The following is an 18,884-nucleotide window of genomic DNA, read 5'->3' as shown; positions in this document are numbered from 1 at the left end:
ACCGGGGGGCCAGAGGGTGGCCTTTCTGCTCTTGGGGAGGGGATTGGGAGGGGAGGTGGGGGGGGGGGAAGAGCCACGATTGTGAAGGAGAAATTTGGGTTAGGACCAGAGCACCTCAAACCACTCCTGGCTGGCAGGGTGGATGGGTGGGCGTTGGGTGGCAGGATGAAGGGAAGGGTCTAAGGGAAAGGGCACATTGCCACGGCCCAAGGGGGGCGTTTACAAAGCCGAGGAAAGAGTACGGAGTTCTTCCTTATCAGATAACCCTAACCTAGGCTTAGCTATTCTCTGATAGATCACTAGCTCTCATTCTTACTTTTCCTTGTCTCCGCAATGAGAGTGGGGAACTCTTGTGGAGCACCTTTCAACTCTTAATGATCCCCCCAAAAAAAGAACTTTACTACCTGGGGGGGGCAGGGGGAAATTCTCATGTGGAGAGTGGTGCAGAGAGGACTTGGGATACAATTTGGGGGAAAAAGAACCTTCTCGGATCCTTCAATATATACAGCTTGTGGGTAGAGGAAAGATTCCTGCCTATCTCCTTCGGAATGGGTGCTCAGTGGGGACAGAGGTGCTCCTTACTCTGTTTAAGGCTCTCTCACTTGGAAAGGTTTTCAGAATCTGGTGCTCAGTCCACCAGAAGAGACACTTTGCTCATTGTCTTGCCTAGAGATTGAAGGAAGGCAAGGACGCTTACCGCTTTCTGTGCTGTAGCCACAAAAGCCTTGGGTTTGCAGGCAAAAGACTTCGGAGTCTGGTTGTGGCTAGCTCCTAGCTGTGTGACCTTGGGAAAGTCCTTTCCCTTTCCCAGGGCCTTATTTTCGTTATTTGGTAAAATGAAAGGGGTCCGACTAGACGGTGGCCCTAGATGATAGAGGCAGGAAGAAAAGGACATGGGCTAGTATTTTGGAGGGAGAATTGCTTTTAAAAAAAAGACTAGGCTTCTATTTTGAGAGGGAACAGGGAGGATACTTCCTACAATGTTGGAAGCATAGAAAGGAGGAAACATTTAAGTGGGAGAAAGAGAAATGATGTTCTTATGGAAAGCAAAGACTATTCGCGTTCTGGATAATTGAATGAACACTCTTGGGAGGTGGGCAAGTGTCTTGGACAGTAGGGAGGACCAATCTAACTTTTTCATAAAAATCCCTCCCTTCCAGATGGCAGAACGGTATTATACTGTGGGGGTGGGGGAGAGTGTCGATTAGCTTTCAGGAATATTCCAGGGAGGCCATGTGGCATAGTGGAAAGATCTCTGTGAGCTTCAGACTGTGAATCTGAAGACTTGGATTCCAATGATTACACTGCTCAATTTGGTGTGTGACCTTGGAAATAAGTAACTCTACCTTTCTGAGACTCAGTTTCTCTATCTTGTAAAAGAAAGGATGCTGTCCCAGGCGATTTTAAGTGTCATCTTCTAATTTTCTAATTCTATGCTTCCAAGACTCCCCCAACTCTCATCCATTCTATTATGTGATCTGTGCCTCTGCCCACATTTCAGGAATCTGAGAAGTGCAATTGTTCGATTGAGAAAGTCCTGGAAGCTTCATTCAAAAGATGAGAGTAACTCATTACTTTTTTTTTAAGGGATGGAAGGAAAATATCTTCTAAGAGTCATTATCTTCCTTCATTAAAGAGAAAAGCTAAGGGTTTTAAAAAAAATATTTCTTTATTAAGAAACTCATTTAAGCAATTTCTAATTGTAATTTTTTTAAAGACCTCAGCCGCTCCAAACAATGAAGTTCAGCAACATGCTGAGGTTAGGTTTTTATTTCATTTTATTTTATTATGTTGCCACCTATTCTGGTTGCCTGTAGTAAGATGTCTAGGAAAATGTAATTCTTTTCTTTCCTCTTGTAGGCAGAAATTAGGCAGTGTCTGCATGTCTTAAAACAGAGTGGAATCAGGGGTTCAAACTTTAAAGAGTATGAGACCATGCAGGCTTGCTTTCCCGGATTTTTCCTTCTAGTCAATCTCTCCCCTTTTTTGGCAGTACACCTCCCCCTTTCCCATCCTCCTCCTTCTATTGTTTTATATTTCCCCCTCCTCCTCCCTCTCTGAATGGAATTACCGAGGAATTAGGGGTCAGGGTTGAAATCTTTCTCCTACTTCTGTAATACATTTTGGTCTTGGTTGAAGAACCAGAGTACCTCCTTTTCTTTCTCTCCCTATCCTTAACGTAAATGTCTCCTCTTCTTTCTCCTCAGCCTTCATGTAATCAAAATGAACCCTTCAAAGTCCAGTATTTCTTCCCCCCCCCCCCCCGTACCTATTTTACACCTGCCCTCCCTTCTCTCCCTTCCTCCCCCTAGACTCATTCATTTCTCTGTCTCCCTGAAGTTGGGGTAGAGGCACTATGGGTTATGAATTGCACTTTCGGACAAACTAAAGATTTTCACTGGCAGGTTGAACTTTACTAAGGACTCTGAATGAAAAGAAATACTTGGAATTTAATTGTGTTTTAATGATGTGCACTATGTATTTTGTTTTTGGCTTCTTAAATGTTTAATTAAAAAATAAGTATATTGCTTTTACCCTAATCCTTGAAACTGATCTCCCTGCCCCCAAATGCCATAAAAAGTTAGGGTGTTGAGAAGGGAACAGATGTAGGCTAATTCTATTCAGCCCTCTCTTGCAGCAGGGAGGGGGAGGGGATGAAGATGGGGGTGGAAGGGGAAGGAGGGACAATGGGGTGAGTTCATGGGAAGAGTGTCGCTCTGGATTTTCTGTCTGGGCTATGGGGCTCCCTTCCGCCAGAGAACTCCAGCTGCTGCCTTCTCATCTATCTCCTAACCCTAAGATCCAACCTAGCCATGCCTTTTAGTTCTGGGTGTCCTTGTCCTAGGGTGGGTTGAGGATGTGGAGAGATAGGCAGCAATTGTGCGTGAAACTGGAGGAGGAAAAGACTGGGGAAGAGAGTGTAGAACTGGCTAGAAGCTAGGGCCACAAACTGGGAACACTGGGGAGAAGGGATGGGGGCACACTGGGAGATGGACTAGGGTTGGAACTATGGGAGAGGGGGCTTACTGGAGGAAGGACTGGGGGATGGGGAGGGAAAGAGTTTTGGGAGGAGATGAGATGGGGAGGGAGTGGAGGGGGCTATACCTTGATAGTGAGCGGACTGAGTGGAGGAAGGATTGGGAATGAGGGTTTGAGGGAGATGAGAGGGAACAGGAGTGGAGGGGGAGGGTATGTCCTGATTGTGAGCGGACTGAGTGGAGAAAGGACTGGGAATGGGGAACACTGGGGAGGAAAGGATTTGGGAGGAGAGGGGATGGGACAGGAGTGAAGGGGGGAACTACACCCTGATTGTGAAGGGCCAAGTGGAGGAATGGGGAACATTAGGGAGGGAGAGGTTTAGGAGGAGATAGGAAGGGAAGGGAGTGGAGGGGTAGAATAAACCCTGATTGTAAGGGGGAGTGGAGGAAGGACTGGGGATGGGCACCACTGGGGAGAGAAAGGTTTAGGGAGGAGATGGGATGGGGAAGAAGAGGGGGGGGATACACCCTGATTATGAGTGGAGTAAGGCTCAGGGGGCTGAATGGAAGGTTCTAAAGACTTCCTAACTCATGACTGACTCTGAGCTGAGGAAGACTGCAAACCTCAGCCCTGAATAGGACTTGTCAGCTCTAAGCCGGCTCATCCTTTCTTCTGCCCCCTCAGAAGAACAAGCCCTGGGAGCTTAAATTCCTTTCTGAGCAGGTTGCTTGCAAGAATTTTAAAAATACCCTCTTATTTCCAGGCAGCAAAAACTCAGCAGTTCCGGCCCTGTGCTCGACTCTTTTGTCTTTGTTCCCAGGACCGGGGGCTGCGGGTGCTTGCTTCCGGATCCCGAGCCTGAAAGAAGGGGGCAGAATGGGACAGCATGGGTCTGGCTAGCACTGGGACCGGACTGGACTGAGTGCAACATTATGGCATGTGAAGACATGGGAGGAGGATGGGCAGGTAGAGGAAAGGGAGAGATTTCTAGAAGGAAAAAAACTGAATGCTAGGAGGGGAGAATTGATAGAGAAAAGGAAAAAAAAGAATTGGGGGGTGTCCAGGGGGAGGAGGGAGTGAAAAAAAGAATGGCAATCCTTGCTGGAGAGTGATAGGAAGTAAAGCATCACTCAAGGAAATGGGGGAGTGGGGGTCACCTCGTTTAGGTGTGTGTGTGTGGGGGGCTTGATAGATTCAAGGAAAAAAAGAATGGGGAGGTCCACATGGGAGGAGGAAGGAAGTGAAAAAAGAAAGGCAATCCTTGCTGGAGAGTGACCCGAAAAATTGGGAGAGTGGGAAGGGGGGTCACCTCCTTTAGGTGTATGGGGGAGGGGTGGGGCAGGAAGTGTCTGGGAGAGCCTTGGAGTTTGGGGCCTGGGTTTGCCCCAGGCTTGGCTGGGTGATTTCACTCTCCCTCCTTCTCTCCCCAGCCACTGTGTACAATGGGGGGGATTATGCTGAGGGGAGGAGCCAAGCAAAGTAGCTGTCTGGCCCGTTGCTGATATAAAGGTGCTATAGAAATGCTAAGTGATTCAAAGTCCCCAGGCCAGCTTTTACTTCTGCAGTTGCTGGGGGAGAATAAAGGGGGGGGGGGGAGGAGGGAAGGATTCTGATTTACAGTGGTTGCAGCCTTGCTTTTCTTTAAAAAAAAAAAGCACCCGGACTTTTGGCTTAGAATGATCCTTTACATCCCCTTCTTGCATAAATTTGCATAGCGACTTCGAGAGCTTGTAGGACTTCAAAGATGTGAATGAATGGAACTCATTGCGGCTGACTCCCTCTCTTCTCTCCCCCAGCCCCCTCCATCTCCCTTCCACTCCCCATCGAGGGTTTCCAGACCAGACGCTCTGAATCCTCTCTCTCTCTCTCTCTCTCTCTCTCTCTCTCTCTCTCTCTCTCTCTCTCTCTCTCCTTTCCCTGACTCACCATTGCAGGTTGGAAGAAGGGGCGGAGCGGAAGGCTGCTGCCCATTGGAGAGACAAGGAGTTCCTTGGCCCAAAGGACAGCCAGGGTGTGGCCTTGCCTCTCTCTCTCTCTCTCTCTCCTCTCTCTCTCTCCAGCCTAAGAGCATCCCTGCCTACTCAGCCTCAGGGCTGAGAAGTTCTGATTTTTCCCCTCCACTTAGGATACTTTGTGTTCCAATCCCGAGCCAGCTCTTTTCTGAGGAGGTAGCGTAGTCCACCTGGGAATTGTGGCGGGAGAACCCCAAGGTTTGGTATGTCCTTTGCCCAGCACATAAGTTCTTCTGTTGGGATGGTCAAAACTTGGCTTTGGGGTTGAGACAGCTCCAGGAGATGAATGCAGATTGTTTCATGTTTCCTGCTCTTTGAGACTCACTTGACTCTTCTGTAGAAGAGGTTTATTAACATTTCTACTAACTACCAGAGTGGTCGGAAAGAAACGTGAGATTTCAGGGTGGAGAGTTAGAGCTGTATGGGGGCCTTAAAAGTAAGTGAGTTTTAACCATTCATTTTCCAGTTCAATAAACACAGTACCTGGCCCGTATTGGTACCTAATTATGATGATGAAATTATTATCAATTATGATGAAATCATGACTATTCTTAGATTTCTCCCCTCCTTGGGTGGTGCTTTACTTTCTGTCACTGTTATCTTTCCTTTTGCACTTCCTTCCTCCTCCCCTTGATCCCCCATTCTTTTTTTCCTTGATCTATTAAGCCTCCTCTCCCCACCTTACCTCCCTCCCCCCCAACTAGGTGGCGAAGTGGATAGAGCATTGGCCCTGGAGTCGAGGCCCTGGGTTCAAATACAACCTCAGACATTTGACACTTTCCAGCTGTGTGACCTTGGGCAAACTACTTAACTGTGACTATGTCACCTCCAGGGCCATCTCACATTGCCTTCTCCAACTTTTCTGATTCAGATTTGGCCACATATCTGGACCCAGATGGCTTTGGAGGAGAAAGTGAGACAGTCCTCCCTCATTGAAATCCAATTCACTTGTCATGGCATCACCTCTCTTATGTCATGGTCTTTGAGAATGAAGGACAAAACTACAAGTGCCTTCCACACTCCTATTCTTCCCTCTCCTTGAATTCTTTTCTTTTCCTTACAAAACAGTGTGCAAAGACTAAAGATAGAGAGATAAAACCCAGATAGCTCCTCCCCTCAGGGAACTTTTATGTTCTTTTGGAACCATGCAACATAAGGATAGATAAATTCTATGGTTAGATTAAAATGGATGGATAAAGTTTGAAGCCTATACAACTATTAACACCTTGGGGGAATTCCTTTGTAGGTGCACCTGAGTTAATTCCCCCTCCCCCTATTTTACAGAAGAGGCCCAGAGAGGTGCTGATGATAATAAATCATATTCATATAGCATTTTAAGATTTGTAAACATTGTGATTAATATTATTTCATTTGATATTTATAACTGCGCTGTGGGATAGTTATAATTATTTCCCCCATTTTTACAGCTGAGGATTCTGAAGCACAGAGCAGTCAAGGGATTAGTCCTGGGTCATGTAGCTAGGCAAGTGTCAGAGGCTGTATTTGGACTCAGGTCTTCCTGTTTCCAATATTAGTCCTTCATATGCTCTGTAACTTACATTGAGATTAATTTTCTGAGGCCATCTGACCCAACCCCCACATTTTACAGCAAAGAAATTTGTCCAAGGTCATAAAGGCAAAAGCAGGCTTTTTTTTTTAGACTTTTAAAAAACATACAAAAAACCCCAGGTCTGCTGAGAGTCATTCAATGTTCTTTTACCTCCATTATCAGATTAGCTAACTGGCATCTAATAGAGATGCCTTTAGAAAGAGACCCATTGAAAATGTAAGTTTGTATATGTGAGAGATCAAGAAAGGTAATGAGAATGAGGGGATTTGCTTGGAGTAGGGGGAGGAACAAGGCCCTGAGATAGAGAGTTAATGCCAAAAGAAGGGAGTGAACATGCCATAGACTTCATCTCCATAGTGCCATGACTAATGATTTATTATCATTATTTGAATAATTTTTATTGCTGCCTTTTGTCATTTTTAGATATATCCACCCCCACCCCACCCAAAGAACCCAACCTTATAACAAAGAAAACCAGTTAAGAAAAACTCACCAACACAATACCCCCATTTCTGAAGGCAAATGCCATACTACAGACTGGTAGTCGCTCCTTGCTCCATTGAAAAAGGAGGGAGGTGCCAAGTTAGTCATTAAAATTACTCATCAATTCAAGCATTGACTTTACAAAAGGGAAACAGGAAAGAATCATTTCTGAATGATACAGTGGATATCCGCCTGCAAGGAAATCTGCCTCTTCCTTCCAGTTCCCCTACTACTTTATTCATTTGCCCCACTGGCACCCATTGCTAATACACCAGGGGCCACTGCTGTAGCTACTCTCCCCTTTGAACACTAGTTGGGTTATGCCTTGTTGGACCAGCCCCTTCTTTCCACCCAAATTTGCTTCAAAGATTCAATTAGAAAAATGTATTTTGATGATGATGAGGAAATTGGAATTTTATGCTTGTTACCTTAATATACCACTAATTCTTAAATGAGGTTGGCTGGTAGGTATGACAGTTTTATAAAAAGCAAAGTGCAGGGTGGCTAGGTGGCACAGTGGATAGAGTACTGACCCTGGAGTCATGAGTTCAAATCCGACCTCAGACGCTTAATCATTATCTAGCTGTGTGGCCACGTAACCCCATTACCTTGCAAAAACCTAAAAAAAAAAAGCAAAGTGCAGGGGCAGTTAGGTGGTGCAGTGAATACAGCACCAGCCCTGAAGTCTGAAGGACTGGAGTTCAAATCCAACCTCAGATATATAATCATTATCTAACTGTGTGACCTTGGGCAAGTCACTTAACCCCATTACCTCACCAATCCCCCCCCCCCCCCACACACACAAAGCAAGATGCCAGCTTCAGAGAAAGGTGTTTAGGGATGCTTAGGAGCTGGTGACTCCCCCCCCCCCCACTTAGTGGGGTCTGATTCTAGTAGGATCTTTTTCTGCTGAAGTCAAGTTAATGCCCATTTGATGACAGTTTTTTTTAAGTTAGAAAAAATAAGTAGTATTTTGATACTTTGGGCAAATCACTATCCTTCTCTGAACCCTTAACGGCCCCAATTTATAAAAGGATGAGAATGAGACTAAAGATTCTTTATAGCTCCTGTTAACCCTAGACCCTAGGGCCCAGGGAAGTCAGTGGGTAGAATTGAGTCACAAATCTAAAGATAATTGGATAGAATCAAAGAATCTTGAAAGTTGGATGTGATCCAAGAACTTAACTAGTCTAAACTTTATCTGTGCAAGATTTTTTTTTCTATAACATTACCAAAGTGTGGTTATCTAACCTTTGGAAATTTTTCACTGAGAGAATTCAGGTCTCCATTGCTAGATTGTGTATTAGATGACAAGGGATCTTAGTGACTATTGATCATGGAGACCATCACACATTCTTAGAGATCATTGTGTCTAGTCCTCTCCTTTGACAGAAGCCCAGAGAAAAGTGACTCACTCAAGGACATACATCTAGTAAGTGGCAGAAAAGAATTTATTAGGAACTTTTCCCATCTATTGATCTGAAATCTATCTCTTTCTACTTTCTACTTCTTTCCTTAGGGCTGAGTCAAGTAAGTTGATTTTTTTTCTTCTACATGGCAGTCCTTAAAATTCTGAGGAAAATAGTACCTTGTATATAAGAAGAAATAATCAAGTTATAACTTCTGTCCTGTATAACCTTATTAGATTGCTTTCTATGTTGGAGAGGGAGAAAGGGGAGGGTTAAAAATTTGGAACTCAAAATCTTATAAAAATACATGTTGAAAACTGACTTTACATGTAATTGAAGTAACATAATACTATTTGATAAAAAAAATTAAAGGCAAAAAAGATGCCTTGCAAAATTAAAAATAGAAGATATGTCCTGGACCCTAGAGAGGAGGCACAGGGGAAAGGAACATTCAACCAGTTTCCTACGTGTCTGATAAGAGATAGAAGAGGTTGAAGCTATTTAGTTGAAAAAAAAGTTTTTTATGACAACAAATAACTATTGAGTCATTTCTTTGATCAAGGAACTCTAAGTTACAATGTGTTATCTTTGGCTCAGTGTGTAGAGTTTTGGACTTGAAGATCTGAGTTCAAATGTCATTTCAGGTTTTTATTTGTTTGGTGACTATGGGTCACTTACTTAATCTCTGAGTTTTCCTTATCTGTGAAACAGAAATGATGATTTCTGTAGTTCTTGGCTCACAGAGCTGTGGTAAGGGTCAATTCTACATACAAATGTTTATTACATCTACAAATGATCATATACATACTTTGCTGTAGTTCAGTCATTTCCAATTCTTTATTAACCCATCTGGGGTTTTCTTGATAGAGATATTAGAATGGATTGCCACTTCATTCTTCAGTTCATTTTATATATATGGAAATTGAGACCAATAGAGTTAAGTAACTCTCCCAGGGTTGCATCACCAGTAAATGTCTGAGTCTGAATTTGAATTCATGAAGATGAGTCTTCCTGACTCCAGGCTGGCATTCTGTCCACTGTGCCATTTAGCTGTCCCCATGTACATGTATATACACACATCATAAACATGAATGCATACATATGTATGTGCATATACTATGAACATATAATTATACACATCTATCATGTGTATTTATATAGATACAGATAATCATGTATGTGTGTGTACTTTATTTTCTACCCTAGAAAAATGGGAACTAGCAGCTCCTTCTCTTGGGTCTCTGATATGAGGAACATTTTGTGTGTTTGAGGAAGAGTGCCACAGAGAGATTCTACTGTATCATATGACTCTTGGTAGAGGGTATTTGATTGGCAGCAGAAGACCGCTGGGTTTGAATACTGTCTCCAATACTTCTCAACTGTGTGATCATAGGTAAATCCTTTAAAATCTCTGAGCCTTAGTTTCTTCATCTGTAAAATAGGGATAATGAGAGTTACAAACTGATAAACTCTTCTCTAAAATCAGATTTTATCTTAGTAGTTTCAGGGATGACTCCCTGAATAAGCAGCATCTTATTTTTTTCAGATGAAGTTTCCAGTGTTTTCTCTAACCCAGGTAGCTAGCTCCATTCTCTCTCTTCCCCCAGGTGCCTCCAGGTAACATCCACACTTCAACTGAAGGCTGTTATTTACTGGCTGCCCTTGACTAGGATGTTCCTGGTATGTCTGCTCCCACTTTTAGAATCCCATCAGATTTGCCTGTAGAAAGATGCAGGAGGCAGAGCCAGCCAGGCGTTTAGTGGAAAGCAAAAGGCAAAGCAGATAATATGAAGGCGTGTGACTGCTTTCTTCAGGAATGGACAGATACTAGTTATGTGACCTTGGGCAAGTCACTTAACCCTAATTGCCTCCAGAAAAAAAAAAGGGAGCCGCTAGATGGCAAAGTGGATAGAACACTGGCCCTGGAATCAGAAGGACCTGAGTTCAAATCTGCCTTCAGACACTAGCTATGTGACCCTAGGCAAGTCACCTAATTGATTCCCTCTTTCCTGTTCCCCCCCCCAAAATAAACTTCCACTCTGTATAATGGCAAACACTTTCAGAAACTGGTATGGGGAAGGAGAGTTAGAGACTGTTAGAATATCTTGTCCAAACTCCTTCTTTTACAGATGTGGAACATGAGGTTCCAAGTGATTTATCCACAGTCACACATGAGTAAGTGGCAGAAAATACTTTCTGACTTCTAGACCAGAGATCTTTCCATTCAGCCACACCATCCAATCTTAGAAAGTCTTAAAGAACTGGCCCAAGTGAGTGGTGAGTTAGATCTGAGGGCTTTGGCCTAATTCCTTTGACTGATACCTCCTACCATCCCTCCCAGCATCCCTACCGCTCCCCCCACCCCCCAAGCTAGGACATGGGCAGAGTTGACATCTCCTTTATTTCTCTCTCATGAGAATATAGACATCGCTCTTCCAACTTAAATTTGTCTCCTGTTCATTTTTTTCCTTCCTTCTTCCTCCTCCCTCCTCTCCCATACATACCCACACCCTCCTCCTCCTCCTCCTCCCTCTTCCTCCTCCTTCTCCTTTTGGCTCTCTGGTTCTTTAACAAAGCCAGAGAAGGTCCCTCCTGGCTCTGATCCTGAATGTCAGTCACAGCTCAGAGGGAGATCTTGCTCAGAAAGCCTTCTCCCCGGGAAAGAAATACAGAGTCGGCTGCAGTCAGGAATTTTTCCCCCTTCTTTTTTCCTTGGGGGGAGGTGTTTGGCAGCCCATGTCCCTCTTTTGGCATGGAGCCGTCTCATCTCTTCCTGGCTGTTGTGAGGTAGGGCAAGGGTGGGAGACTGCAGAGAGGGGGCAGGGTTGGTATCCCTCCAAGTTTCTGAAGGGGAGTATGTGGAGGGGGGAGAAAGGAGAACTCCCATTAAGCTCTCCTTGAGAGAAGCCTGAGGAGGTTTCTAATTAGTGGATGGGTGTAGGTGTGTCAGCCTATGTTCATTCAAGTAACCAGGCTTAAGAGGGAAGGGGTTTATGACCAAAAATGTTCTGCTAAGTGAGTGATTGGTAAGACCTTGAATGATGGGGAAGAAATACTATGAGATCTATGAGGGCTCCCGAAGCCTCAGTTTCCTTAAACATAATAATAGCACCTACTTCCACCATGGTTGCAAGTTTTGAATGAGATATAGTGATTCCACTGCTTCATCTCAGGTCAGGGAGGAGGGAGAGAAATTCCCGCCCCCCCCCCTTTTTAAAGGGAAGGATTTCATCAAATTTGGACAAATGTTTCTCTGGATCATAAAATGATCAAATGCTAAAACTGCTAGACTATTATTATAGCTAACTATATTTATGCTATGATTATAGCTAAAATTTCTTTAATAATAGCTAAGATTTCTCTAGGGCTTTTATGTATGAAAAACACATCTTCACTTTACATTCCTGGGGAGGGACAGGTTTCTTAAGTGGTCATAGATTATAAGATCATATACTGGGAGAGTTTTTAGAGACTTTAGAGTTCATATGTACAATCTTCTCATTATTAATCAGGAAACTGGAGGCAGACATTTATCCCCATTTTACAGACATTGAAGCCTAGGCATTTATTCCCATGTTACAGAGAAGGAAACTAAGGCCCAGGTAATATTCATGTATGTGCCTTACTCATGGGAGTTAGAGTTTAGAACTTAGAAACTTAGAATATCAGCAAATAGCCAGACCTTGAGTTCACATATTCTGACTCTATTGCATAATCTGGCTTCTCCCTGAAAGGGGATTTTGAAGTGATTGAAGCTCCTCCTTGCTTAGCACTGGGGAGAAGTGGTTGCATCTCAGAAGATGAATAATCAAGTTACAGTTCCAGGGAGGGAGTTCTTGTACAAATGAGCCATGTTTCTTCCACCTTTCTTGTGATTTCCTTCCTAAATCAGAAGAACAGTGACCAAGGCAAAGGTTTCTGATTCACATCTGACTTTAAACACATGCAAAAATATTTGATTTCTATGTTATTCCTTCCTGGAAGAATCCTTTCAAGTTTGAGAAAGAATAATTGAGGCCAAACTTCAAGGAAGTTTTCCTCATGTAAACTCCACTTCTGGGAAATGTCTGTTGGGTCTGTTTCCATCACCTTTGAGTGTGGAAACCAAGTGGCCCCTGGAGGGTGGGCTCTTTCTGTCAGTGCTGGGGACTGATAATATGGAAATAGCAACTCCCCAGAAGCAGCCAGATCAGTCTGTAGAGTTTCCATAGCAACTGTGGCAGGAGGTGTGTGGGGTACATTGGGGGGGGTAGTAGTAGAAGGTCTTGTGGATCACAAAAGCTTTTGAAGTTGGATGGGGCCAGCTGGTGGACTGATGACTGGAGTGTTTGTTCTTTGTCCTGCTGAGGTTGTGATTGGCATGAGGAGGGGGCTGGGGAAGAGACGCCGAGAGAATGGAGAGGGCTAAGGTAGAGATCAAGAATCCATTGTGAGGGGAGGGAGAAGAGACCAAATCTTTTTCCTCTTACTCAGTTATCAGATCCTGGAATCTTAGAATTTTAAAAGTAGAAGAGATCCTCATGGAGAACATTTAATTCATCTCCTTCAGAGCAGGAATCCTTACTAGGAGGCAGTGTCCCTTGGCTCATCCTCCTCTCCACCCAAAAATGGTCATCCAGACTCTGCTTAATGACCCCTAGTGATGGGGAGCCCAACCCATTTTGGGACAGTTGTGATCCTTGGCAAGTTTTTCCATGTACTGAGGCAAAATCTTCCAGCAATCAACAATTTCATTCAGCCCTCAGAAATTAATGCTAACTTTCCAAATGTTTGAAGCCAGCTACCTTTCCCTGTATTCCATGTATCTATTGGTTTGTTCCATTTATTAATTTGTGGCATGATGAAATTTTCCATTTCTGGACATGCTTTGTTTCTTCCATTATTTGAGATTTAATGGAAGATTTTTGACCTTTTCTGAAAGAAATGAAGTGTCCATTGAATTTGCTTCCAACATATGCATGGTTTGATAAGAATGGGGAGGGAGAGGAATATACATTACATTGTGGCCTTTCAATTTAAAGAGAATTGAGAAATTGTAAAGTACATCAGAGGTCATTTGGTCTAAACAATGGTCACCCAGGAAGTCATGGCTAATGAGGTAGGCCATTTTATTTTTGGATAACTTTTAAATATTAATTTTTGGAAGTTCCCCTCCCCACCTTAATACTTACTTAACATCTACTTCACAGAGACATTCATTAGCCCATTGGTCCTTGTCATCTGCTGTTGAAGATGTATCATATGTCTAATTTCTTATTCATATGATGACCCTTAAGATACTTGAAGGAAGTTATCAGGTCCCTCTAAACTTTCTATTCTCCAGGTTAATCATGCCCAGTACATAGGTTCCTAGTTTTAGAAATGGAAGAGACCCTTTGAGGTCATCTACTCTAAACTTTTCATCTTGCAAATAAGGAAATTGAAATGGAGGTAAATTTCTTTATCTCTTTTTCAGGTAAGTACTTGAGATAAGCAACTACCTAACTCCATGATAAAGAAAGATGGCAGCTCCTTGAATTGATCCTTGTAATGCCATGCTTTTGAATTCTTTCCCACCCTAGCTACCCTGATGAATGTACAACAAATTGACAATATTCCTCCTCAAATGGGCCTGGAAGAGCATAGAGTACTCCAATTGTAGTCTGACCAGGGGAGAGTGTGCAAGTGAATAAGTTGCACTCTTTTCCTTGATCTTCTGCTTTTATTCATACCAATTTTATCTCTAAAGATTCCAAAGGAGAATTTCTAGAGGAGCTCCTTAGCTATTCAAGTTAGTGTTCAATGGAACATCAGGATACAAGACTCTCTCTTGACTAGTGATTCACATTATGAGCCTGTAAGCAACTAATTGCAAGTAGTTTCTAATTTATGTCCCTCTAGGGTCAAAATTCTCCCCAGAGTTAAAAGGCTAAATTGATTGTCTCTTCTCTGTTGCCTCTTCAGTCAAGAGGGTAGAAATGGGTGAGGCAACTAGCCTTGCTCATTATTTTGAGAGAAAATTAGTGAACTCTTAGTAGCCAAGAAGAAAGGAAAAAGACTGGTGACCCATTTAAAGACACTTATTTATATTCAGGATGCTCCCTGTGCTGGTTAGAGAAAGGGTGCAACCCTGAACATTTTTGCAAGTTTTCTGATTCTTTGCATTCTCTCCATTCAATTTCAGTTAGACCAGGGCATCCGGGGAGCAACCTTCCCCTTTGTTTGTAGTCATGAAGGAAGCTCCCTGGGTGAGGGAGGGGAGATAGGTTTGAGGGGAATGTCAGTTACAAAAAGATGGATCTAATTTTTCCTTAAAGTTTTTGAAACTCTTGGTGGTTGGGTTATATTAAATAATGTTTTATGGCCTATGATAGGGGTATTGCCATAATGAACCATAAAATACTGTAATGGAAAGAATGCTGAAACTGGAAAAGGAGCACTGAGTATGACTAGCCCTATTATTCTATTCAACCTGTGTGAGCTTGGGCAAATGACTTCCCTTCTCTGGAACTCAGTTTCCTCATCAGGAAAATGAGGAGGTTGGATAATAGTTAAGATGTTCCCTTAGAGTAGCTTCCTACTCAATCTACTCATTCTTAACTTAATTCTGTGTGAGAAGCATTGTATTGTGGGAAGTGTGTTGAATTTGGAGTTAGACTCTATATCTAGGTTTGGGTTCCAGTTCCTCTTACAGATACCTATGTAATCTTGGGCAAGTAACCTAAAATTTCTGTGTCTCAGTTTCCTTGTCTGCAAAATAAATGCCTCTAAGATCTCTTCAAACTTTTTTCTATGGCCAAATGATCTCCCTCCATCTCATAAATTCCTAATGTTACTGTTATTGGGGATATATGCCCCACAAATGACTGAGAAGGTAATAGAGAGGAAATTAAAAAAAAGGAGGTTCCCCAAAACAAGTAACTGGACTAATAAGGTTCTCTTTTTGACAGTGTCTTGTGCTCTTTCACATGAAGTCCAATCAATACATGTTTACCAGGTGTGAAACATCATGCCAACTGTATGATCAGTTGCTTTTTGAAGGGGAAGAGGATGGGAATGAAAAACCTATAGGGAAACAAAAATGAGCATTTTGAAATTGAGAATCACCCCAGGAGAATACAGATATTGTATCATGGTACATGTAGACCATTTTCAAATAGGCAACTCTCTCATAAGATTATATATATATATATATATATATATATATATATATATATATATATATACATATATATATATTGATGCATAATCTCATGGAGATTATATTTATTCCTCTTCTTTGTTTAGAATGGTTCTAAGAAAAAATTTAGGGACTGTGTTGTGTTAGGAATAATGGTTTTATCTGGATTCTAATTGTTTGGTGAACTCAGTCACAGTATGGCTATTGATTTCAAAAGAGGCATCCAGGAGGACACTTTCCTTCTGTCTTTTTGCTCATGATTGTATGATAGCTTAGAGAGACAAGCTCTTTCCCTTGCAGAAAGATACATAGGCTTACTTGGGAATGATCAGGTCTTCCATTTGTCAATCATGTTACCTGGAAGTTCACTGCTTTAAAGACTCTTTGAGATACATTTTCTTCATATTGGGAGGAACACTTGAGATGATGGATGTAAAAGCACTGTTTACTAATAGAAAAGGCTATTTATAAATGACCAAAATTGTTATTGAAATTCATTCATAAGAATTTCAACAGGGGAGGGGCTCACATTTGGTGTTTTAACAAATATTCTATGGAATTTAAGACAAAGTTTTTCTTCTCAAGAATTTTCTATTCCTATGATGGTTAGGAAGTTAGAAAGAATAGGCATGGGCACACAAAAGAGGGAGTGTTTGGTATAATGAAGACAGAATAACTGATTGTTTTAGAGCATAAGCAAGTCTCTAACATTTCCAAGTTGCAGAAGAGATACTTATCTGCATCGGCAGAGTTTTCTCAGTTTCCCACACAAGTGAAAAATTCCAAGTCCAGTTTTTCTTTTTCTCTCAATGTATGTAAGCATACATGCATGTACATATTTTATGTATGAACAGATAAATTGTATACATCTAGACATAATGCATGTATGCATATACTATATACTCATATCTGTACTTTTAAATTTACAAAGTTTTTATATATTATTTGATAATGCTCATTTTATAGATGAAGAAAATGAGACTTAGAGTGATTAAATGGGTAGTCCCATAGCTAATATCTCAATCAGAATTTAAACTCAGGTCTTCCTGTTTTAAAGCATGCTCTCCATCCACTACATCATACTGTCTTTATAGAACATCAAAAATTATTAATATGTTAATTAGAATATAATATTTTATTTGCATTTTTATAGTAGTCATGAGGCTATAAGATTCTACCAAAGGTCTATCTGTTTCTATTAAGAGGACTTCCTATTCTATCCCAGACAGTTAGCCTTACTTATTAAAGATGCCAGGAGAAAGACATTTCCCTTCCTTCTCCCATACTGGTTCTGATTTTTGCCCTGAAATTCTTTTGTCCTAGCTAATCTTCAGTTTAAACTTATTCTCTCTCCTACCTACTGTAGGACTGGAGAAGAGTTGGTCACCACCTGCTGTAGTCTACTCTGTTTAGTGATAATTGATGATCCATCCCATAACTTGCCCTTGCCCAGTCTAAACCACAATTCCTTTTTCTCATCCCTCCTTGTTCTGTCCAATCTTAGTCTTTCTTTTCCAACTGGGCTTTTATTTGATCTTGTTTCTCCCTGACCCCTAGAGAATCACAGAATACTAACCTAACAACTGTGACTCTGATATGGAACTGAGAATATAGGAAGGAGGACTTCCCTACTTCAACCTGCATGTATTCACCTTTAAAAACACTGGGATTGAATATCTTATTCTTTAACTCCCAGGGACCTGGGAGGATTTGGCATCCAGAAAGTGAGGATTCTTTGGGAATCATCTGCTTTTTCCAAGAGGGTCCACACCCCCTTTGCCCATTTGACAGATGGAAAGGTATATGAAGGGGGTGGAGGGAATGGGTTAGAAGGAGCAAGTAAGCCTTCTCCAAGGTCACCCAGAGCATGGGTGGTGTTTGGGATAAGACACGAAAAGTCCTAACTGCCCACACACCCAGGATTCAATCACACAGGTCACCTTGCCAGGGTTCCTGGAGAGCTTTACTTTATAAGAGCTAAAAATAAGACCTTTCCTCTCCCCAGTCCCCTTCTTTGAAAGGCATTGAAGCTGATAGTGCCATTTACCATCTCAAAATTAATCTCTCCTAGCACTTCAAGGGCAGAGCAAGCCCAAAAGACCAGAGAAGACCTTGGCAGAACCAGCTTGTTTTTGTTTTCCCAAATGACCCAATCTCCACCCCTTTCCTAACCCCTGCCCGAGCAGCCCCTGCCCCCACCCCATGCCTTCCAATTCCAGGAATGACTCTGGTGTTTATAGAGCAGTCATCTGGAGGGCACCCAGGCAGGGAGGCTCCTGAGATGACTGGCATATTTAACTTACTAAGGGAATGACTGAGATTACAGTGAGATAAATACACTCTCCAACAGCCTCAGGAGAATGTGGGCCAGGAATAGTTTTCTTCCCTCTGTTTGTCTAGGACTGCATGGGTTTGACTGTGTTAGTCTGAACTTGCAACACATGTCCTTTAAAGTAAGTGAATTATATACGGGTGTAAGTATGGATTTAATTCTTTCAAAGGACCCACTGAAGTATAATTTTAGATTATGTTACTTTCTGGGAAACTGAGTCAGAAACTGATTCTGTTAGATTTAGTGGATAACAGTGAAGTCTCTGATTTTGTAGAATTTTAGCTGTGAGAGGGTCTTTAGATTCATCTCCCCTCTAATTGCCCCATTTGTTGGATAGAAAAATATGTACCCCAAATGTACTGCCTTGTATGGGACCATGTCCTGTGTCAGTGACAGAACTCAGAAAATCCAGTCTATTTGATTCCATAAGACTAGAGTAGTAGACTTGGAATCAGGAAGACTTATCTTCATGAATTCAAATCCAGCCTCAGACACTTACTAGTATTTCCAGATCTTGTGTATGTTTGTCTCAGTTCCTTATCTGTAAATTGGCAAAGAACTTCTGAATCTTTGCTAAGAAAATCCCAAATGGGGTCACAAAGAGTCAGATATGACTGAAAGGACTCAACATGTTCAATATGACTCTGGGTGGGCAAAGAAAGGAATCATAGGATTCTTTTTAGTACAGCAGATCGAAAGATCTTGTATTGGGGATTTAGATTGGCAGGTGAAAAGAGGTTTAGCCATCATTTATTATTTTTTTAATTTATTTATCTTTCCAACAACATGTAATGGTATTTTTCAACAATCATTTTTTTAAACATTTTTCTCCCTCTCTTCCCACCCCCCTTCTCCTGACAGAAAGCAGTGTAATATAGGCTCTATATCATAGTCATTTAGCTATCATTTGGTTCAACCCCTACATTTCCTAGATGAGGAA

At 42.1% G+C, this 18,884-nt stretch overlaps 1 protein-coding gene across 4 annotated transcripts in view; it reads left to right on the top strand.

The window, feature by feature from the left end:
- Nucleotides 1-18,884, top strand: part of LOC141490961 (insulin-like growth factor-binding protein 2) — a 32,687-nt gene that overhangs the window by 582 nt on the left and 13,221 nt on the right. Inside the window, exons 2-3 of one of the 4 annotated variants that reach the window (XR_012469407.1) lie at nt 9,660-9,846; nt 10,061-15,599. The exons of 1 other annotated variant lie outside the window; for it this stretch is intronic. Coding sequence is in view for 1 of the 3 variants with exons in the window: in XM_074191410.1 (XP_074047511.1) it covers nt 9,660-9,703 (44 nt within the window). In the remaining 2 variants the exon portion in view is untranslated. Of the gene's footprint in view, nt 1-9,659; nt 15,600-18,884 lie in introns of those variants that run through there. 2 more of the 4 variants (XR_012469408.1, XM_074191410.1) reach the window with 2 other exon arrangements.

The sequence above is a fragment of the Macrotis lagotis genome, chromosome 6, assembly GCF_037893015.1.
Source record: "Macrotis lagotis isolate mMagLag1 chromosome 6, bilby.v1.9.chrom.fasta, whole genome shotgun sequence".
NCBI classification, from domain to species: Eukaryota; Metazoa; Chordata; class Mammalia; order Peramelemorphia; family Peramelidae; genus Macrotis; species Macrotis lagotis.
This window is presented reverse-complemented; position numbering and strand designations above follow the sequence as displayed.